The 23,262-nt window shown below is 47.8% G+C and overlaps 3 protein-coding genes across 3 annotated transcripts in view; all 3 read right to left on the bottom strand.

Annotated features, from left to right (window-relative positions):
* Nucleotides 1-4,685: 4,685 nt before the first annotated feature.
* On the bottom strand, nt 4,686-6,382 carry LOC122374787. Its single transcript, XM_043353763.1, has 4 exons — nt 6,134-6,382; nt 5,604-5,785; nt 5,186-5,312; nt 4,686-5,010 (listed from the first exon to the last, which is right to left on the bottom strand). The coding sequence occupies exons 1-4, from the start codon at nt 6,333-6,335 to the stop codon at nt 4,892-4,894; spliced, it is 630 nt and encodes a 209-aa protein (XP_043209698.1). The 5' UTR covers nt 6,336-6,382; the 3' UTR covers nt 4,686-4,891.
* Nucleotides 6,383-7,416: 1,034 nt separating this feature from the next.
* LOC122374791 (receptor-type tyrosine-protein phosphatase F-like) lies at nt 7,417-21,033 on the bottom strand. Its single transcript, XM_043353771.1, has 11 exons — nt 21,028-21,033; nt 19,052-19,209; nt 18,659-18,839; nt 18,110-18,286; nt 14,426-14,686; nt 13,054-13,116; nt 11,467-11,602; nt 11,079-11,205; nt 10,368-10,466; nt 9,858-9,960; nt 7,417-7,551 (listed from the first exon to the last, which is right to left on the bottom strand). Exons 1-11 carry the CDS (start codon nt 21,031-21,033, stop codon nt 7,417-7,419), a joined length of 1,446 nt encoding a protein of 481 aa, XP_043209706.1.
* The window catches only part of LOC122374790, a 28,284-nt gene continuing 24,810 nt past the window's right edge, over nt 19,789-23,262 (bottom strand). Inside the window, exons 3-4 of the mRNA XM_043353770.1 lie at nt 22,490-22,719; nt 19,789-21,784 (exon numbers count right to left, since the gene is read on the bottom strand). Of these exons, the coding sequence (XP_043209705.1) occupies nt 21,344-21,784; nt 22,490-22,719 (671 nt within the window). The 3' untranslated portion in view covers nt 19,789-21,343. The remainder of the gene's footprint in view (nt 21,785-22,489; nt 22,720-23,262) is intronic.

Genomic DNA, 23,262 nt, shown 5'->3' with positions numbered 1-23,262 from the left:
GCCCAGTTTGTTGGTGCCCAGTCTGCCCACATGCTGCCCGCATCCAGCCCAGATAGGTGTCGGGTCAGTTAACAAAGTTTTGTAGTAAGGTTTGCCCATTTGGGCCCCATGTGGGCCCCGGATGGGTGTGCCCAGCTTGTTGGTGCCCAGTCTGCCCACATGCTGCCCGCATCCAGCCCAGATACCTAGGTGTCGGGTCAGTTAACAAAGTGTAGTAAAGTTTGCCCATTTGGGCCCCATGTGGGCCCCGGATGGGTGTGCCCAGCTTGTTGGTGCCCAGTTTGCCCACATGCTGCCCGCATCCAGCCCAGATAGGTGCCGGGTCAGTTAACAAAATTTTGTAATAAAGGAAATGTTTATATCCCAGCAAGCATGCCCACATGGTTCCCATATGGGGCCCACATGCCCCCCCCCCCACCTCTTCCATATGGGCCCCACATGGGAATGGCAGTGGGTGCCACGTGGGACCCATATGGGCCAGCCCACGTAGGCCCATATGGGACCCACGCGGCGCCCACATGGGACCCATATGGGCCAGCCTAAATTGACCCCATATGGCATCATGCATGAATTTGATATACTTGGAGTCCAAAATACACATGAACAACAGCCACCTTTTTTGCTATTATGCACTTGGAGTAACTTAAATGGGGCCCACATGGGTGATCCATATGGGACCCACATGGGATGCCCATCTCCAGCCCACATGCTTTTGGCCCACCTGGCCCATTTTTTTCCCATATGGGGCCCATATGGGTAGCCCATCTGTAGCCCATGTCCCACGTGGGCCCATCTGGCCCATGTTCACCCCATATGGGACCCATGTGGGCATGTTTGCTGGGCAGATAGGTGTAGGTGTCGGGTCAGTTAACAATTAGTTTTGTAGTAACTTTTGCCCATGTGGGCCCCGGATGGGTGTGCCCAGCTTGTTGGTGCCCAGTCTGCCCACATGCTGCCCGCATCCAGCCCAGATAGGTGTCGGGTCAGTTAACAAAGTTTTGTAGTAAATTTTGCCCATGTGGGCGGCTGGGCCGCATGTGGGCCCCGGCTGGGTGTGCCCAGCGTGTTGGTGTCCAGTTTGCCCACATGCTGCCCGCATCCAGCCCAGATACCTAGGTGTCGGGTCAGTTAACAAAGTTTTGTAGTAAATTTTGTCCATGTGGGCGGCCGGGCCCCATGTGGGCCCCGGCTGGGTGTGCCCAGCTTGTTGATGTCCAGTTTGCCCACATGCTGCCCGCATCCAGCCCAGATAGGTGTCGGGTCAGATACCAAAATTTTTTAGTAAAGGAAATGTTCATATCCCAGCAAACATGCCCACATGGTTCCCATATGGGGCCCACATGGCCCCCCACCTCTTCCATATGGGCCCCACATGGGAATGGCAGTGGGTGACACATGGGACCCATATGGGCAAGCCCACGTAGGCCCCATATGAGACCCACGCGGCCCCCACATGGGACCCATATGGGCCAGCCTACATTGACCCCATATGGCATCATGTATGAACTTGATGTACTTGGAGTCCAAAATTCACATGAACAACAGTCACCTTTTTTGCTTTTATGCTCTTGGAGTAACTTAAATGGGGCCTACATGGGTGATCCATATGGGACCCACATGGGATGCCCATCTCCAGCCCACATGCGTTTGGCCCACCTGGCCCATTTTTATCCCATATGGGGCCCATGTGGGTAGCCCATCTGTAGCCCATGTCCCACGTGGGCCCATCTGGCCCATGTTCACCCCATATGGGACCCATGTGGGCATGTTTGCTGGGGCTCAGCCCATATGGGACCCAGATTTAGCCCAGATAATAGCCCACATGTAGCCCATGCCCACTTAAGCCCAGATGCCCCAATTTCAGCCCATATGGGCCCCATTTGGGAAGGCTGGCTGGGTTATTTACTATACTTTTTGTGTACCCCCAATCTCAATGATCTGTATCCGCCTATGATTTTTGAAAATGCATATTTTTAGGAACCATGTGAATTCCTGGTTCATTCTCTATCGATCGGCAAAAGTTGCGTTAACCCTATTCCTGGCGGGCTCCGCCGGGACAAGAAACTGGCGGGGGGGGGGCCGATTCGGCCCCCCCCTGAGATCTCGAGAACGAAGCAAGATAGCGACAAGCGGTAAACGGCATCGGATACGCACGGCCAAGATCTACAATTTTTACTAAGGTCATTTTCAGGTCAGGTCAAAGATGACGTCACAGGGGTCGAAAAAGTCAAAATGGCGGCACTAGATATGGAGAGAGTTTTTCTCGAATAACTTTCGAATTAGTCAAGATAGGAACAAACTAAGGGCATCATCGTGATCCTCTCGTCAATCCGCATCGAATGATATATATGTTGACCTCGAAAGGTCAAGGTCAAAGGTTGACCTCAGGTCACGTGACCTCGAGGTCATCATGTATATCATTCGATGCGTCTTGACGAGCTGAACACAATGAGACCATCCACGCGTCTGTATCTTGTTCCTGTACGGAGTTATTGGCCAAAAACCTTTGGTGACCTTTGATGACGTCACATGACCTCACAGCTGCCCAACAGCAAAACAGACCTCAAGGTAGTGAAGGTTGATCGTATATGAAGTCATGTATGGTATATGGGGCCATTCCGACCCGTTTTAGTGGTAAAAACAGGGAGTTGATTTTTCCCCCATTGACTTATAATGGGGAGGTCGCGAAATTGACCTGACCTTAGGTCACCGATATCAAAATTCCGAGATATACAAATTGCACATACTGGTACCCTAACTAAACCCTGAAGAGAAGAAATTGATCGGTCAAAAACTCTAGCTCTGGCGTGATTGCAAACTTTTCTGAGGTAGCGTCACCAAACCGCCTCTGGTGACCTGACCTGAGGTCAGATCAACTCAAAATTTTCAGACATGTTGCGTAGAAGCCTTTTAGGAAAAGTCAGAAAATTTGAGCTTCCTAGCTCAACGCGTTTGGGAGATATAACCAAAAAACCTCAGGGGGGGCTCCTGAGGCCCCCCCCGCCAGGAATAGGGTTAAGATTGGTTCAGAAACCTGGCCGTGATAAACAGTCTAAAATGTATCTGCAATTTGCCCTTTTTTACCCCCCTCTACCCCCCTATTGACATTTTTTTTTAGAAATGTAGATCTCGTTGAGCCAAATCGAATGCCGTTTGAATTTTGAAAATCAGCCCGTTAGATCTCGAGATATCAAGGGGGGTCGTAAACAGCCCCCCCCTGCCACTAATATGGGGTAGCCAGGAGCCTGCCACTAATAGGGTTAATGACGTCACATGACCCAAGAGCAACGTCACAGTTGACCAAGAGCAAAAAAGGTCTCAAGGTAGTCAAAGTTAGTCGCATATGGAGTCACTCATGGTATATTAGGCAATTCCGACGCGTTTTAGTGTAAAAATAAGGGAGCTGATTTTTCCCCAATTGACTTATAATGGGGTGGTCAAGAAATTGACCTGACCTCAGGTCATCGGTATCGAAATTCAAAACAAACTGGCGCTAGGCGAAAGCAAACGAATTGGTGCCTATTCTACGTCTCTTTCTTTATTAGATCAAAAGGTACAGCCAAAACTATTTTGACTTCCTTTTTACCCCTGTGACGTCATCTTTGACCTGACCTGAAAATGACCTCAGTAAAAATTGTAGACCTTATCCGTGTGAATCCTGTATCGTTTACCACTTGTCGCTATCCTGCTTTAGTCTCGAGATCTCGCTGTCGCTCCCGCTCGTAATAATGGACAAGTCATAAAAATGACCTGATCTCAGGTCAATGCAGGCCGAAAGCCACTTTTTTTATTGTCGCATATGAATGACAATTGATAAGGTTTTAATCGTCATCAGACAAAATTGCGACTTTCAGTTGGGAAAATATCAAGGTCACTCTTCGAAAAAAAAGATCAAGATGTCACGTGATCAAAATTTTCAAAAATCGAAAATCCGAGTTAGCCAAAACGTTCGCTGGTTGATTGCAAGTTGAACCGTATAAAGTTTTTACCATTGAAAACCAATAGTTTCTAAGTTACAAGCCGCCAAACATAGGGTTGCAGCGTGACCTCCAGGAATTGCCTGAGGCTATATCTCAGAAACCGGTGTTCGAAGAAAAAAAATCCTTGGCACAGCTGGCTTCCCCGCCCATAACAACCCATTAGACCAATTAGCAAGAAATATAATATAATAAACAATAGCATAGCATAATATAATAACAATAAATAAATAACAATAGCAAGAAATAAAATATGAGGGTGTACGGCTTTGGTCGATCTATCGTGGAATGCCCCAGACATAATAAGATATCTACGTTGGAAATTTACAAGGTCCGCTTGAGATGGATGCCGAAAGAGCTTACTCAACAACAGAAGGACACCCGACTAGCCATCAGTGTGGGAGCGGCTTTGCTCTGTCAGTTCAGGAATGCTTGAGTACAGCCCTGATCTCATTGGCTCCGTCCCTTTTCAATCTGTTCGGATCGCTGGAAGACATTCTGTTTCTGGGAATAACTTTTACGGATGAAGCAATTAAAAAATAAGTAAAAGGACATGGCAAAAAACATCAAAAAGGAGTTTTTTTTCCGAGCGCGTTTTCAATGCTTGGTAGAGATAAGCACGTGCGCCTGAAAGGTCATTGGAAGTAGGTGTGAGTTCCGCCAAGGCTGGGGTGGTTGGCTGGTGAGACCTGATAGCAAATGCTCATAGCCATTTTGTAGAATAAATTTCAGTAAACATATGTTGTAAGTTTCTAGTCATTAATTACATATAAGACGGGCTGAAATAAATATGATTTTACCTTACTTATTGAACGACCGAGTACAATGGCATTCAAACTGCTGGTGAGCTGCGGGATGTCATATTACCCGCGGCGCAGACCATCAGTTTGCTGAACTCTTTCAAACACGCTGGATTAGAGCTGACCGGCTCCAGGTCCACCTCTTGTTCGGCGCACGCGACTTGGCAGGGCTCGCTGATGTTCATACTGCGGCAGCACTGGGAAACTCCGAGCTTGTAGAATTGCCACATATTCTGAGAAAAGGAAAATGTACCTATGTCAGTGATGTGTCTGCCCATGTTTTTCGCCTGTTGTTTTAAATGTTTTCGACGTCTGTTTCAAACTGATGTTTGAACAATAAACTCGACATACATGCACATTGAGTGCAGAAAAGAGTTGGCGAGTGGTGACATCCCTCGCTGTTCTCACCGGCCGTTTTTTTCAGCACGATCTGCTTGGAATCGGCTCCGAGCTCGTTCTCAGCGTGGCAGGTGTACGTCATGAACTGCTCCTCGGTCACATTTGTGATCGTCATCTCCATCCGGTAGTACCCCGGCTGGGGAGGGGTGACGAAGAGAGGGGGGGGGGCGAGGTCAGAATGATCGACAAGCTGTCATTGAATGAAAGAGGCATCAGCGAAACGCTATTTAAATCATGTTGGAAAATTATGGTGTTGTTAGATTTCAGAGGCTTCCAAAGGTTTTTCGGTTTCTCGGTTTCTCCAAAGGTTTGAACCAAAATGCCGTTTCATAGTTCTTTTGTTTTTCAAACCTTATTTTTTAAAGGACAGCGGTGTATTTGCCCCCATTAAAAACAGATCTACTCCAAATGACCCGCCTCTCCTTACCCGTTGTTTTATCGAGGTGAAGTTCAGGTTGCCTCCTGCACGGAGTATCTCCGAGTGGTCTCCTCGCCAGGTCATGTTGGGTTTCGGGTGGGCGTCAACGTCACAGGACAATGTCACATTTCTGCCCGGCATTGATTCCTCCTCGCCGCCTTCCCAGGCCCAGAGCCAGACCCGGGGAGCATCTGGTATAACAGGGGACAGTTGTGAGTCAGTTCAGGTAGGTATTTCAAAGAATTGGAGCTAGTGTCAGCCGAATAAGCCAAGTACGGTGATTTGCGATACAATATAATGAATCGAGAGCGATATGCCATGTGCATCGACTCAATCAGCTATTGACTCATTGACTCAATCTGATATAAATCTTATGAGAGCGTTAACTTGTCTGCGTACGAAATATTTTTTTTAAACTATATTTTTATTATATGCCACATTATATTTGTCCATTTCACGCCTAAATCCCTGCCGTATTGCGGTATGGTGTCAATGCCTGACACCTGAGTCACGCGCTGTGACGTCACCGCCCAACTGACGTCGTTTCAGGATGTGGCGCGATGAGAACAGGTGGCTCTGCTCCACCTGGAGACTGCACTGAGCCAGCTCAATGTTCCTGGTGACATTGGTGATTGTCGTCACCAACTCATGGGTACGACTCTGTCGGGTTGAGGAGAAAAGACGAGACGTCATTGTACCTTCCACGCACAGACATAGAAATAACGCACTTGAACAACACATCGTATACACATTTCTCTTCAAATTATGTCATTATTGCGGGTAAAATACAGGGTGATTCATAGCCATGTGACCTATTTAGTTGATCTCTCTTGAGAAGAGGATTGCATATTTCCGCGTGAAATTTCACGTGCTAGTAGAAAATTTTATGAAGTTTTGTTCTATCTTGGTCTGGTTTGTGTGTATCGCTCAAGATGTACACAACACAGCAAAAAGTAAAAATGTGTAATTTGTATAGGTTAACGCAGTCCGTCAAGCAAACACAAAGATGTTTCTGCACGTCTGAAGGCTTTCACCCAAGGGAAACTCCAAAGAAGATAACAATTCGTAGAATCGTTAATCAATTCAAAGCAGAGGGCACTGTTCAGTGATAAACACGGCACCAAAAAAAAAAAAAAAAAAAAAAAAAAAAAAATGGTAAGCGAACCCCGGAAAGTTGATTTCAAAGAGCGCTGAGGTCAGGTGGGCGCCACACTCGCCGGAGTTCAACGTCGTGGAATTCTTCCTCTGGGGCTATGCAAAGTCCGAGGTCTATGATGAGAGTCCCCAGGATATTCTGGGGCTGAAGGATGCCATTGGAAGCTGCTTTGGTTCTATTTCCTTAGAAATGTTGTGGCGTCCGCGCCAGCGCCAACTTTAGGCTCTGGCGCTGGAGTGCATCCGTCGCCGAGGTGGCCATTTTGAACATTTTGTCTAAAAGAAGTGTGAGCGTCGAAGGAAAAGTATTTGTGGCTGATGCTATACATGGATCAAAACTTCAGTTTTGGCTGTTTGATATGGTACTTGGCAATGGCATGTAACACGAATGCATTTCCTGTAGTTTTCATTTATTTTCGGTCACACGGCTATGAATCACCCTAGTTACTGAATTGATTAGGTTATTGATTATTGAGGAAAGATAATAACATAAAAGACCTTAAAAGACCTTACTATAAAGATAAAGACCTTAACATTTAGCAAAACTCGATGCATTGTTTAGTTAAAACGCAACAGGAAAGTTCAGTCATCAGGCACCAGGGCATTTACATTGACGAAGTATCGTAAAAAAAAAACTATCCGTAGCTTGCAGCAGCCCCCGCCTGACTCAGAAGTGGCTCACCTGGTTCCGCACGCGATTATTGAGGACCAGGGTGACCGTCGGTGTCGGCGACCCGGTGGCCACACAGGTGATGGTCATGTTGCCCCCCTCGGTGGGCTCCCTGGGATCGACCCTGGGGAGCTGAGCCGACGGATCGCAGTCAGTTGGGGACCGGTGCAGCTTGATGAATTTAATGCACAGCAATACAATGTGTGTTTTAAAACAATCCTGATTAAAAGAATGTTGATATGAACCGTTGAGAATTATTAAAAATAAAAATGTTGCAGCTGTTAACGCTATAAATTAACTACCAGTAAAACGCCTTTTGGGCGAAGAACGAGCGAGCGAGATAGTGAGCCCTGCACGTGCGGAAGGGCGAGAGGGTGCTTCCAGCGGGCTTGCGCAAAGCACCCTTCTAACCGGTCGCTAGCGGTGTACCAAATTTGAACGCAATCGGCCCAGCCGTTCCTGAGATCTGGAAGCGGCATTCTGCACGTGCGCACGTGCAAACGGGGTCCAAACTGACTTTTGCACGGCACCCTACTAACTGGTCCCCAACCGTGTACCAAATTTGAGCGCAATCGGCCCAGCCGTTCTCGAGATCTGGAAGCGCCCCCTGCACGTGCGCACGTGCAGTAGCACCCTAACCGCAACACATGGGAATGCATTGCCTGGTGGGTGCCTACTTGTATGCCAAGTTTCAGCGAAATCGCCCCAGTAATTACCGAGTTATTAAAATGGGAACAAATTTGACACCTCTTATTGATGTATTTTGCACGTGCGCTGGGGGTGACCCACATGCATCGAGAGTGTCCTATTTTTGGAAGAAGGGATGCTGCTACCCTACAAAAATCACCGCAAGTCAATCGCCCAAGCGGCTGCTGAGATATGAGCCTCTCAAAATCACTACTTTTGCAGGACAGCTTGAACACCCTTGACTTTTCACGTGGCACGTGCCACGACGGTCACTGAGGCGTATCAAAAGTAGTCAATTACGGGATAGAAGGGATGGGGCTACCCAGCAAAAAAGACCGCATGCCAATCGGTCCAGCGGTTGCGGAGATATAAGCCTCTCAAAAGCGTTACAGGCCGGGCCGGGCCGGGCCGGGCCGCTCATACTGAGATTTTTCCCTTATATTGAAAATACTCGCTTCGCTCGCTGCGCTCGCTCGCTCGTAATTAAACCTCGCCCCGCTGGGGGGGGGGGGGGGATTTGGTCCCCCCCGTAGTTTTTCCTGAATAGCAAGAAAGCGGCGGCGCCGCAACGCTGCCAAATTTTTAAAACCTTCCCGGGCATAAATTTAACACCTTCACAAAAAAAATCAAGTTTTAGGTCACCTTAGGTCAGAAATGAGGTCAAACTGCGGTTATGTTCGAGCAAAATGAGCAAAAAACATAAAATCTTGAAACGCTCACACAAGCTACAGTTAACGAACAATTTTAAAGTTCTTTATCTAGTCGTGTAGAGCAAAGACGGTGTTACAAAACTGTCCTCTCGGATTTTCATTTTTTTGTGATTTCGACCCCCCCCCCAGTGAAAAATTGATGTCGTTGATAAAATAGCAATACCTACAATCCCAAACGTTTTCGAGTTTAACACAAAAAAACGAAATTGGTATAAAGCACCTGCCGTCTTTTATCTATATACCAAATTTTAGATCGATACCTATTTCTTTGGCCAAGTTATAGCGAAAAAACTGTTCAAAATAAATGACGTCAAATTTTCCAACTCAATTTTAGGCAATTCTAGACCACGTAGCGCAAAACAAAGACCACCATCAGACTCCCCGTGACGAGTTGCATCGAATAGATACCCATGTTATGCAAAATATCAAGTTTGAAATTTGACCTAATTTGACCTGACCTTGACCTGACCAGTGACCTTCACCACAACATAACCTTAACTTGCCCCAAAAAGCTGCCTGACCCACATAATCGCATTTGTCACGTAAAATGGACCATAAAACATGAATTACATGATATTTTCATATTATGACCCTCAGTGACCTGACCTCTGTGACCTGAACTGGTATCGGTGACCTTAAAAGCAAAATATGTGTTTGACGAACAATTTCCCATGGAGTATTTTCAATAATATGCATTTTACTCGATTTTACAACACATTTCTTGAAATACCTGTAAACAGTGAAAATTCGACATTTGACCTGACCTGTGACATCATCGGTTTGAGGTCAATGAAATTGGGTCACAAGGTAGTTCCCCGTTGGGGCTATCCAACATTGTTTGTTGCTTGTCGCTTCTTTGCGTGGTTCTCGAGATCTTAGGGGGCTAAATGCCCCCCCCCCTTTGGGGCGCGGGTTAACGTTTCAAACTGGTGCCTGAGTCTGATCACTGATGCACCGGTACTATAATGAACAGTTGGTGCTCTATGTGACACCGGTGTAAAGCATGAACAGCTGATGTTTGGTGTGACCCTGCCACCTGACCTGGAGAGTCGGTGCTATCTCCGGAGGGTTCCTGGTCCGTTCCTCCACCGTTTCTGATGGAGCGCCCTCTGCTCCGTCGTCCGACACGGCTGTTACCCACACACTGAGGAGGTCATCATCATCATCATCATCATCATCATCATCATCATCATCATCATCATCATCATCATCATCATCATCATCATCATCATCATCATCATCATCATCATCATCATCATCATCATCATCATCATCATCATCATCATCATCGTCATCATCATTGTTATGGTTGTGGCAATAATGACTAACTCTGATTACACGGCTCACACTAAACGTCTCACACCCACATAGACTCATCTGACATCTCACACTCATCTCAGTGACTCAAAATCCACATCCAAGTAACCCTAACATTTCTCTATCTCTCTCTCTCTCTCTCTCTCTCTCTCTCTCTCTCTCTCTCTCTCTCTCTCTCTCTCTCTCTCTCTCTCTCTCTCTCTCTCTCTCACACACTCTCTCCTGTCTACTTACCTGTACACCGTGCCACCGTCCAGTCCCGTGAGGTTGTGGCTCGTATCCGTCAAGTGCACAACTCTTGGTGCTGGCTCACCCTCAGCCTGATAATAGAGCCTTCAGAGAAACAACGTGAGCATCACTTGATCAAGCATTCAGACCAAAGAATATGACATATCTACAAACGTACTTACATGAAAAAAATCGAGCACGACGCATCTTATCCCGCATTTGTACTATACCCCTAGCATTATAACTATAATGAATAGGGCATGAACAATTCTGTCCCGTAGCTCAGTTGGTAGAGCACCGGACTCCCGGTAGTGAGAGCCCGGGTTCGAGTCGCTCCGGCGCTCGATATTTGAGACTCCTGACGGGGATGGTCTGCGGTTAGTGGGAGCATCCGCAGCCAGTTGAGGTTGAGTGGGACAGGCGATGTCCGGCTTTGAAGGGCACGTTAAATTTTGGCATCTAAATTCTCCCGTTACCCGGAATTGCGCGATCGGGCGGTAGGAGTCGCGGTCTACGTAACAAGCTCTGCTCAGCGTGGGCCTCGGCTCTGTCAATCCGTCCATTCAAACATTCGAACTAAATTTATAAAAAAAAACAAGACCACGACTTAAAATGAACAGAAAACACGAGAAAACATATTCAGGCTGCCTTCGTAACTTTCTTTTATCGTCATACCCTTACCGCTCCGAAATGCGGCCGTGTGACCTCTGGACTGACCTGTAGCGTACACTCACGCCTCCGGTCGTATCAGCTGGCGGTTCCCAGGTGACGTCCAGGCCATGTTCTGATACTCCTCTGATTGTCACTCCGTGGGGAGGCGACAGCTTGGGGAGCCCAGACCCAGCTGCTGGTCACAACGCCAACACACGAAAATCACACGGAGCTTAGGCGGGAAAATGGGTGGCATGGGGTTGAGCAGTTATCACCATTCATTAGCAGTTCAATAGGCATTACAAATGGAATTAGCGCTGAGCAGCAGCGGCAACTGCCCTTGTAACCCAAATACAAAGAATGAATAAACACCGTAGACACCAACTCTGATCCAAACGGCCTGGGGTCTCACACTATGGTTGGGCTGATAATCTGCGCCTTATTCCCGGCTGACCTGACCCGTTGACCAGCAGGGTCGACCCCCAGTGCGCCCGCGTTCCATTTGCGTCCACATAGGACACAGAGAACCCGTACAGGGCGTCTCTAGCCACCGCCACTTGGGCCTGCGTTGTGCCAGTGACGTCCATCACCTGAAATGACGTCATTGGATTCACCTGAGAGGCAGTACATGAGCCAACCGTTATACCGTTAGTATGTTCAACACGGTAGAAGTTTGAGCGTAAAATACTAAAAAGGAAGACAAGAGAGAAAAGTGTTAGGCTTACAGTTCTCACTTACTCTGACATGCTATCAGCCTATCACATTTTGTTTTGTTTGTCTTGTTGGGTTAGGCCCTTTCGGTTCATTAAGACCATTTCAGAGCCGGGAGGATGATAGGATATAGGGGGAGACATTGGTCTGGGCAGGCACCCTAGTGGGTCGCCGGGGCTGAGCCCGTCCAGAGGACAGGCCACCCAGCCCCAAGGCACTCACTGCACCCGGCTACGGGGTGCGCTCCCTCGGGAGCAGCGGTGCCGCTCCAAGGGAGCAGCCCGCATGAGATAAAGTTGCCTGTCCAGCCCGGAAGGGGGTTGCGGCGTAGAGGAGAAGGATTTCAGTATCCTGAGGATAGAAGCACGGAATGATGACTATCACATTATTGTGTTTACCCTTTTCCCTTATTGCTTATTACACCTCACCCACCAGTATAACGCCTTTTGGGGCGACTAACGGAGCGAGCGAGAGGGTGGGCCTTGCACGTGCGAAATTGCGAGGGGGTACCTCCAACTGACTTGTGCACGGCACCCTACTAACTGGTCTCTAGCGATGTGCCAAATTTGGGCACAATCGGCCCAGCCGTTCTCGAGATCTGGAAGCGGCACCCTGCACGTGCGCACGTGCAAGATGGGTCCCAACTGACTTGTGCACGGCACCCTACTAACCGGTCCCTAACCGTGTACCAAATTTGAGCGCAATCGGTCCAGCCGTTCTCGAGATCTGGAAACGACCCCTGCACGTGCGCACGTGCAGCAGCACCCCAACTCTGGCACATGTATATGCAGTGCCTAGTGAGTGCCTACCTACATGCCAACTTTCAGCGCAATCGGCCAAGTAGTTACCGAGATATTGCAACAATTACAAAACTGACACCTCTTCGTTTTGCACGTGGCACGTGCATAAGGGGTCACCCACATGCATCGGGAATAGTCCAATACTTGGTAGAAGGAATGAAGCTACCCTACAAAAATTACCGCGTGTAAATCGGTCAAGTGGTTGCTGAGATATAAGCCTCGCAAAAGCGTGACCACGGCCGGCCGCTCATACTCAGAAATTTCCGTTAATCTAAGGAAAGACTACGCTCGCTTCGCTCGCTCCGTAATTACTTCAGCATAAATTTAATTTTAATTAATATCGGCAACAAGGAGGTCAGACTCAGAATACCTACACCGTTCAAGATCAAATTACTAGTATCATTACACATACCTTTTGCAAGGCGTGCACAAAAAGAAACGTACACTTGGCTATCAATTCTGGTTGTTGGCCGCCTCTCAGCCTCGGTTGGGTCCGCCAGTGGTCGTACCCATATGACTACCAATTTTACCTGGTCAAGTCGGTTTTGCCAGTGGAAGACAGCTTCAGTCGAGTTCAGTTTTCCGTAGAAGACCTGTCGGCACGGAGCAGCCCACGTTACACAGCCGATGTTCATTGAACCCCATTTTTGCGTCAGACATGAGTCTCCTTGTGCAGTAACTATCACAACAACACATGGGCTCTGCTCACGTTAGAAATGCCAAAGGAATACCAACGTTTCATTATACCTACCAGTATGAAACCGAAGCTTATCGACTTGGTATTTCGTATTTCAAATCTGATGTTTTTATATCCTACCAGCTTTCTGAAAACAAATTAAATGCATTAAATGCTCTTAATTTGGAAACTAGGTATGTAGGGGAGAGCGGGGCAATGGCGGACGGTGGGTAATGCCGGCCACCCATCTCTAGTGAGTACTTTGTCCATCACTAATCAGCTGATGTTGTTTACATTTCAGTTGAGCGCCATTCTAGCACGTGGTGCAAGTTTGTCACGGTAGTTCCATTATTTTCATTTTTATAGCGTTAAATGTGTTTTTCGTATCTGATTTTTAATTTTTGTTGCATCTATTTGCTGACTGTGAAATGTGTTAACGCATTTTCAGAAGTGCTGCTTTGCAATGACCTTCAATTAAGCATTTCTTAGGTGACTGCTGGATGTGAAGCGTTTGCGACGCAATGCCTTTGACTGCTGCCTGCTTTCTTAAAATAAAGCTGACCTCGGGGTAATACCGGACACGTGTCCGGAATGACTCCACGCGGTTTTGTTTGCGACTTCTGTCGTTAAAGCTCAACGTTTCGGGTTGCTGTGTTTACGGCTGTGTTAGTTTGCTTGCTGTTTACGGTTGTGTTAGTTTGCTGCTCTGTTGGCGCCGCGCTGTTGTGTTGCAGCGAGTGCAGTGTTGTGTTGCAGTGCAGTGCACTGTTAACTGCTGAATACAGTTGTCGTTTCTTAATTCTCACTTAGATTTCCATCGAAAGAACGGTTTAAGGATGAATACCAGTGACGATATTTCGACTTTTTGTGCTATTGCACTTAGTGGCCGGCATTACCCCTCGCTTTTTTGCACCTCCATTTTTCACCACATTTTCGCGTAGGCTCGGAATCTGTCATCAGTGATCTGAGATACTAAAACTGGGTGTTATCTGAAAGCCTATTCCTTTGGCTATAACCACAGTCAAAATCACCATAAAATAGCTTCAAATAGCTGAGCTATTGAGCAAAATGCTTATGGTGTCGCCATTGCCCCACTCTCCCCTATATCTCCTAATTCCTATACTGTATCGATGTTTGGTATATGATGTCCTAAGCTCTTGGTCGGTGTTTGGTTTGATGTCTGTATCCCGGTGATCTGTAATTGTCAGATCTCGCCCCCACCTCACCTGGTACTGGTCGGTGCTGTTCTGCCGCTGCCACACCAGTGTCACCGAATCATCCGTCACATTGGTGACGTGTGTCCCCGTGACGGCCGGGGGTCGCCTGACGCCCTGCCAGGTGGCGCAGCGCAGGAGGTACAGGGCGGCCCGGCGACAGTCGTCCCCCAGGGCGCGGCCCTCACAGAGGGACCGGCACGGATCCGGCAGAGCCACTGTACAACAGCGGCCGGTATCCCGTCCCCGTCCTTCAGTCGCGCAGCCGGCAATCTGCGGCAGGCCGAGAGCTGTGAGCAAAACAACAACAACAACAACAACAACAACAACAACAACAACAACTACTACTACTACTACTACTACTACTACTACTACTACTACTACTACTACTACTACTACTACTACTACTACTACTACTACTACTGCTGCTACTACTACTACTATTACTACAACAACAACAACAACAACTACAACAACAACAGCAGCAATAACAACACATCCGGCAATCTACGGCGGGCCGAGAGATGTGTGAGCAAAACAACAACAACAACAACAACAACAACAACAACAACAACACAGCCGACAATCTGCGGCAGGCCGAGAGCTGTGAGCAAAACAGCAACAACAACAACAACAACAACAACTACAACAACTACAACTACAACAACTACAACACGTTGATGTTGGAGGAGCAGGAACTCTCCTGTAAATGGGACATACCGAACCCGTTGGAGAGAGGTCTGAATAAAAACAACAACAGCAACAACAACAAAGGGAGAGCAGGAAAGCAACAAAGCGTGCATGAGGACTTTGGTGCAGACGAGACGGCAATGCAAGTGTAGGTATGAATGAATAGCATGTCAAGAAAAGCAACATAGACCAACTGCCAAGTTCATTAGTCAGAGTATGTCCTTCTAAAAATTGTTATTTAGCTGGAACGGTTGCATAGTTATGGAAGACAATAATTGAACACCAGCCATTTCTTTATTGAATGGGAGCTTTCGAAAGCTATGCAGCTTTCTTCGTCAGCCTTGGTAAAAAACACTAAAACAGATCCATGAAAAAGGCTGACGGCTGACGAAGAAAGCTGACGAAGAAGAAGGCTGACGAAGAAAGCTGCATAGCTTTCGAAAGCTCCCATTCAATAAAGAAATAGCTGGTGTTCAAGTATTGTCTTCTATGACTAAACAGACTATGTTCTGTGGAGGAAAACTTACTGATAATTAGTAAAATAAACAATTCCGCTGTTCCGGACAGCCCCGTTGTTCCGTTCGCCAATAAACTGTTTTTGTTGCTGTTACGTAGGCACAGAACCCGGTGTGTTTTCATACGACAGGCCTTCCCACATACCTTTATTCATTTTTTTTTTCTTGAAGAAGCAGAAATATAGGAAGAACCAGTGCACACAAAAATTTGCCCCTTTAACCCTATTCCTGGCGGGGGGGGGGGGGCTTCAGGAGCCCCCCCTGAGGTTTTTTGGTTATTTCTCCCAAACGCGTTGAGCTAGGAAGCTCAAATTTTCTGACTTTTCCTAAAAGGCTTCTACGCAACATGTCTGAAAATTTTGAGTTGATCTGACCTCAGGTCAGGTCACCAGAGGCGGTTTGGTGACCCTACCTCAGAAAAGTTTGCAATCACGCCAGAGCTAGAGTTTTTGACCGATCAATTTCTTCTCTTCAGGCTTTAGTTAGGGTACCAGTATGTGCACTTTGTATATCTCGGAATTTTGATATCGGTGACCTAAGGTCAGGTCAGTTTCGCGACCTCCCCATTATAAGTCAATGGGGGAAAAATCAACTCCCTGTTTTTACCACTAAAACGGGTCGGAATGGCCCCATATACCATACATGACTTCATATACGATCAACCTTCACTACCTTGAGGTCTGTTTTGCTGTTGGGCAGCTGTGAGGTCATGTGACGTCATCAAAGGTCACCAAAGGTTTTTGGCCAATAACTCCGTACAGGAACAAGATACAGACGCGTGGATGGTCTCATTGTGTTCAGCTCGTCAAGACGCATCGAATGATATACATGATGACCTCGAGGTCACGTGACCTAAGGTCAACCTTTGACCTTGACCTTTCGAGGTCAACATATATATCATTCGATGCGGATTGACGAGAGGATCACGATGATGCCCTTAGTTTGTTCCTATCTTGACTAATTCGAAAGTTATTCGAGAAAAACTCTCTCCATATCTAGCGCCGCCATTTTGACTTTTTCGACCCCTGTGACGTCATCTTTGACCTGACCTGAAAATGACCTTAGTAAAAATTGTAGATCTTGACCGTGCGTATCCGATGCCGTTTACCGCTTGTCGCTATCTTGCTTCGTTCTCGAGATCTCAGGGGGGGGGCCGAATCGGCCCCCCCCGCCAGTTTCTTGTCCCGGCGGAGCCCGCCAGGAATAGGGTTAAACGGCCCTGCTCTTACAAATGCTCGTTCTTACATCACTTAACCCGCGCCCCACTGGGGTCTGTGTATAACACGCCCTACTGGGGGGGGGGGGGGGCTATTCATAGCCCCCCCTCCTAACTCCGAAACTACTGGGCCGATCGTCAAAATTCAAACGGCGTCTGATAGCCCCGGAAAAACTGTCGAACGAAACCTAATTTCATTGACCTCGAGGTCACCGATGACGTCACAGGTCAGGTCAAAGTAAAAATTATTAGCACTTTGGCTTGTTCACATTTTGGGCTCTGGCCGCCGTCTTACAAGTCAGATCAGGCTCATTTTTGGTTTCCGCACTCGTGAACAGATGCTCTAGATACCTTGAGGGTACCAAACTTGTACTTTGATTTTCAGGTCAGGGTCAGGTCATCACAAGTCACGAAAATATTATATCATGCGTCGGTCACGTGACACATGTTTTATGGTCTATTTAGGCCATAGATTTCGAATTTGATGTCGTCTGTGCCATTCAAGGTCATTTTGAGTCGAAATTAGCTTAGGTCAGGTCACTTTCAGGTCAAAAAAGGTCAAATTTTGAAGTTGAAATTTTTCAACAAACAAGGTGTCTATTGGATGCAGTTTGAGCTCAGGAACACGATGGTGCCATTTATATTGGTGTACGATGCCAAATACGTACTGAAAAATTGATTTGAAAAATTAATAATTGTGAATTTTTTGCAATAATGCGTATAACTTGGCCATTTTTGAAGATATTTAGCTAAAACTTGCTAGAGTTAGTCATAATCATGCGTTCTGTCACATATATTCCGGTTTTTTCGAAAAGTCAAAAACTTTTTGAAAAAAATATAAAAATATAAATTTTGAATATTATTATATAAAATTTTCAAAATTTTCAAAATTTTGAAAATCCGAGATAGCAGTTTGATAGCGCGGTTAATTTTGAGTCCTTTCATGCAAAGAAATTGGATCTAGCTTAAAAACTGAGCTCTTGGGAGCGATTGCCGTGGTTCAATGTTTTGCGTCGAAATCGGACGAACATGATGTCACTCTGACGTCATTTCCGGCCGACCTATGGTAGCTACGAAGTTCAAATTTTGACACAAGGTGTCAAATTGATGCAGCCGAAGGTACTGAAAGTTTGGCGTCGATTCGTCAAGCGGTTTGGAAGTTATTGCAGAAAAACGGGAGGGGGGGCTATAAATAGCCCCCCCCCCCAGTGGGGCGCGGGTTAACATGCATATGTTCCATGTTTTCTCACATTTGCGACAACAGCACCGACCAACCTGCGTCCAGTAGTTCTCACACCCATTTCCAAACTCTTTTTCCTCGGCCATTCCCGAGTAAGAGCAGAACTTCTGGCAGCGAGGAGGGACGCCGCTCTCACGGCAGCACACAGCGGGGTCCACGGAGGTCGGAGCGCCCGACCCGTCTTCCAGTAGATCGGGTTCAGCCGGCGGCGTCTGTGGGTAGATACTCAGAGATAAACTGAGTATTTTTATCAATCAGGCTCGAATGCTTGAATGAACGGATTGACAGAGCCGGAGCCCACGCTAAGCAGGGCTTGTTGAGCAGGCCCCGACCCCTTACAGAGTCATATCGGACAGTCCCGGGTAACGGGAGCATTTTGGTGCCGGGACGGAAAGACCATGCTTCCCCATCACCAGCTATGCTTCCTCTTCTAACGAAAACCGTGCGTTGCAGAAAATAAATAAATCACAGTACCTACCCTGCAAGTTCAGCAGACGAAACACTGCTGCCAAAGATGCCGAACATTCCCACGTACTTCAGACATCGCCCGGGTACTTTGATCATGCCCGTGATCATCGACCTACCTCAAAGATGACCCGGTTACTGCGCTCGCCCTCGCCGAGGTCGTTGACCGCCGTGACGAAGAACTCATACGTCCGACCGCCGGTCAGACGGTCCAACAGGAATGGAGAGTGCTGGCCAGCGATTGCAGTGTAGGTGTCATTCAATTCCGAGTCGCCGAGCTCGCGAACTCTCACGGTGTACCTGCGAGTGGTAAAAGAAAGAGCAATAACAGCGTAATGTGTTTAGTGTGCATAGACGCTCTGAGTGCTTATGACTCATCACGACGCAAATATACTTGTACATACATGCATGTATTTAAATGTATTATTTTGTACAATTTCAACCAGATACGATCATTTGAGCGCGCACACCCTGTAGGTACACCCTCTGGCTTATCTGACTCGCTCACTCACCCGAGTACGGTGTCTGGCAGTCGTTTCGGTTCGTTCCACCGAAGCACAGCCCAGTCGGGTTGGACCAGCGCTGTCCGCGGTCCCAGTGGCGCAGAAGGCAGCACGGCGGGGTTCTCGAAAAGCAGAACGAGTAACTGGACATGAACACCAGCACGCACCTGCACAACGACACGATGGTGGTGTGATCACCCTGCATGTTGGCCAAATGTCAGCTCCAGGCATGCATATGGGCGCACAACTGTAGTGACCTGCACTCGATTGCGCCCTTTGTAATTTTGTACACTGTAAATAGAGTGTATGTACTATGCATGTAAATATGTGCGATCTATTGATATTGCTCTTAGTAGTTCTCAGCAAGGATACCTGTATGTGTATGGAAAACCCTCAGCAGTTTCGGACAATTTCATGTGTAAATTTCACAACACAAGTGTAGCGCACTCACTCGTGCGCTTTATTGGCATTTATTAACACGCGCAGTGGAAGGGTTGCGAGTACTACGCCCAGTGGAAGGGGGGGGGGCGGATGTCGCCCCCCCCTAAGATCTCAGCTCCCACTGGAGCTAGAAAGACGAAATTTGGAGGGTAGGTGGGGGCCTTGGGGGGGAACTCTATTGTGTGTGAATTTCGTGACCCTAGGTCAATATCTTCAAGGTCAAATGAGGTCAAATGTGGTCAAATCTGCCATATTAGCGACTTTTTTGCGTTTACACGCCGATAACTCAAAAAGTTACCGGCCGATTTTTTTAAAACTTTAACTATACGAAAGAGCAAACATTTGTGAGTATGTATGGTGAATTTCTAGACAATCCAACAATAAATATGGCAGTTAGAAGCCTGCTAAGGGTAAGATGTCGCCGGCTGAAGCGGCATCGGCCGACGCGGGAAACGCGGCAATCACAATTTTGTGTTTACACACTCATAACTCAAGTTGTTACCGGCCGATTTTCCAAATTCTTTGACCATATGATTGCCTGTACAATTCTCAGTCTTCTCACCGAATTTGACGCGAATCTAAAATAATCAGCGGTAAGGAGCGCGATGTAAAGACGGAACCGTCCCGCCCCGGCACAGTCTACAATTCAGGCGGCGCGTAACGGCTAGCGCCGGCCGCCGCGCCGCCGCGGCGGCACGATGTTTGACTTTACACCGCTATTACTAGAAAAGTTGTGAACCGATTTTCTTACTTCTTGCACGAGAAGATCCGCTATTCAATTCTGGACAGGTAGCCGGAATTTCACATTGATATTGTACTTGCGGCGCGAGTTATTGGCGAAAAACAGGAGGGGTGGGCGAAATCCGCCCCCCCCCCTTCCACTGCGCGTGTTAACACTAAAACATTGATCTTGGTTTCACTTTTAATCCTCGGACTTATGGGGGGAGGGGAAGACGAAAGGTCTTCATTTTTTTGTGTTGCAAATGTCTAGCGCAAAAAGTGGCCGGTCGCGCGACAGACAAAACTTTCAGTACCATCAATTTGATCAATTTTACACCTACCCTAAAAATTTCATGACCCTGACCCAAATGACCTGTGACCTATTTCTGACCACGTTTGGCCAAAATCCCGATTCGGCGTATGCCGCCTCATATTATCCGCGCGTTTCCCGTCAGTGTGGTTGTAACATGTGAAATGCTGTGGGTCCAATGCATTATGGTGGGTCCTAAGATCACGTGAAGGTCCGGTCAAGGTCATTAACCGTTGATGATCTTGGTTCACTTTTTCGAGTTTTACATGTGTCTAGGAGAGGTTTGGGAGCTGATTTCGAATTTAGCATCCATTTGAACATTCATGAAGTAGTTTTGGTGCCTTCGTAACATGTTACGACGCCGTCAGTGGTAGTTGACACCTACTATGGATAGCCAGCAGGACGCCTACTGGTTGACCTAACCTGACTTGACCCGACCTGCCCTAAATGCATGAAGACATTAATGCGATCAAATTCGCGAACAGCACCAAAAAAAAAAAAAACATATGACAACCTCCATTTACGTAGTTCTGACTGATCCCGATTTTCCCGACCTTTGGGTTATTGGCCTGACCTGGAAGATCAACCAATGACCTAGGACATTGCCATTGGGTATCCTTCCTCTCGTCACAGGCAACATGCTCGTTTTTTTTTTCGTAAAGCTCTAGCTCGATCGTTTTTGCCGAATTGCCGAACGGTAAGGGGGGGGGGGAGGGGCGGGGGTCGCGGTTGGCAAAACACCAATAAGGGTGAGGATTAAATGGACACACAAGTCCGTGAGCGTTACGTCAGACTAAATACACCATGAACAGGCCTGCGGGTCTGTCTACTCACCCCAGGTGCGCGGTGGTGACCGGTGCCGCCGGCGCGCACAGCTGTACGCAGCGATCAGGAAGACCACGCGCCCGGCAGCAGTCGCGGTGGTCCTGGCCGTCCGTCATGCACGCGAAACTCTGCCGAATCCAGTTCGAGCACACCACCGTCGCAATTGTATTAGCTTGATAGGTGGAATTAGCAGCGCTGGGCGGGTTACAGAGCATCTGCACACAGCCCGACTGTGCCGGGATACCGGCGCGCTGGCAGCAGTCACGGACGGCGGTCAGAGGAGGCGGTGTCCCGGATCCGGCCGAGGTATCCGGGATCCAGGTGACGGCGCGGACCCGGTCCAAGCTGGCGCTGATTCCCAGAGAGCTGTGGGCCGTCACCGACACCTCGTACATGTGCAGGGGATGGAGTGCTGTGACGTTTAGAGATCGCTGCTCTGCGCTGGCCTGAGGGCGCACAGGGGTCACCTGTCAATGGAGGTCTTTGCACCATTCAACACGACACTATTTATCAACATTCAACTCTCTTAATTGCCACAAAGCGGCTCTCTTATCACTTAAACCCAGTACCGCCCATGGCGCGTCAAGTGTCACTCTTTAGAGGCGTCTCTCTCCCTCCCTCTAACCCACTCAACCATTTACTCACTCACTCACTCACTCACTCACTCACTCACTCACTCACTCACTCACTCACTCACTCACTCACTTACTCACTCATCCACCCACCTACCCACTCACTCACTCACTCACTCACTCACTCACTCACTCACTCACTCACCCACTCGCTCACTCACTCACTCACTCACTCACTCACTCACTCACTCACCCACTGGCTCACTCACACACTCACTCACTCACTCACTCACTCACTCACTCACTCACTCACTCACTCACTCACTCACTTCACTCACTTGCTCCCGCTCTCACTTCCCCTCTTCCTCTCAATCTCACAAGATATACCGATTGTTTGTCAGTACCTAATCTGGTTTAAAAGATATTTCCGAAAATAAATTCATTAGTGAAAGCATCATAATGGTGTAGGTATGCCTATTCACAATTATGTTGCCACCTTCCTCTAATAGTGTACAGACTGGTGATGTGAAGTCGTTGGACGTCACAGACATAGCCAACTCGTTGCACTCAACTACTCACATTAAACATATGTACAGTTTCGTCCACGGCATTCGCGGGGTTCATCACCGTCTCGTTGCTAGGCAACAGTGCCATCTTGTCTGGGTCGAAGGAGCGCAAAGGCGTCACAGTCACCACGAACCAATCAGTGGGCAGCGCTGCCACGTGACCTTGACCGGGCTGCCACGTGACCTGCAGCGCGGTCGGCGACAGTGCTGCCACCTGCAGACTCGGGGCAGCCGGCAACACCTCTGGGACAACGGGCGGTCGGGCAACGGGTCAGAACACAGCCACAGGTCAGGGCACGAACACAGGGCACAGGGCCCACTGGCGGATCCTACGGGAATTTGAAGGAGCTACCCCTCCTCACACAGAAATCAACGATGATGTGCAGTTTTTTCTCGAAAAAAAAAACTAGAAAAACTCAACAATTTTCATGGCAAACAAATTGACCTTAACTGACCAGGAGTGAAAAGTAATAAAAATGTGATTTTGGAATTTGGAGAAGTTTTTTTAGGCTATGCCCCCCCCCCTCCAGCGTCTGAAAATGCCTTTCTGGATCTGTCTATAACAAGGGCCAGACGCCAGGTCATGGTAGGTAGGGGAAGCCGGGGGAAGCCCGGCATAGTAAGCTCTTTTTCATTTTTATTACATACCATACGTGCTGTATAAAATGTTGATATCCTGTTAGCTAGCTAAGTTCATTGGTCGTGTCTTCCCAAAAATTCGGTTTCGTGGAATAAGTATAATGTTGAGAAAATCTAGTTTTAAAAAAGTGTTGATTTTTCTGGGGT

This window comes from Amphibalanus amphitrite, unplaced genomic scaffold (genome assembly GCF_019059575.1).
Source record: "Amphibalanus amphitrite isolate SeventyFive unplaced genomic scaffold, NRLGWU_Aamphi_draft 001713F_arrow, whole genome shotgun sequence".
Lineage (NCBI taxonomy): Eukaryota > Metazoa > Arthropoda > Thecostraca > Balanomorpha > Balanidae > Amphibalanus > Amphibalanus amphitrite.
Note: the sequence above shows the minus strand (reverse complement) of the source record. Positions and strands in the feature narration are given on the sequence as shown.

Coding starts and splice junctions, on each gene's coding strand:
- LOC122374787 (XM_043353763.1), bottom strand. CDS start 6,335: ATGTGTTGTTCAAGTGCGTTATTTCTATGTCTGTGCGTGGAAGGTACA. Junction 5,313..5,603: donor TCACCTCGATAAAACAACGG/GTAAGGAGAGGC, acceptor ACCCCTCCCCAG/CCGGGGTACTACCGGATGGA. Junction 5,011..5,185: donor CGTGCTGAAAAAAACGGCCG/GTGAGAACAGCG, acceptor TCCTTTTCTCAG/AATATGTGGCAATTCTACAA.
- LOC122374791 (XM_043353771.1), bottom strand. Junction 18,287..18,658: donor GTAACCGGGTCATCTTTGAG/GTAGGTCGATGA, acceptor ATCTACCCACAG/ACGCCGCCGGCTGAACCCGA. Junction 11,206..11,466: donor CCTGCTGGTCAACGGGTCAG/GTCAGCCGGGAA, acceptor TGTGACCAGCAG/CTGGGTCTGGGCTCCCCAAG.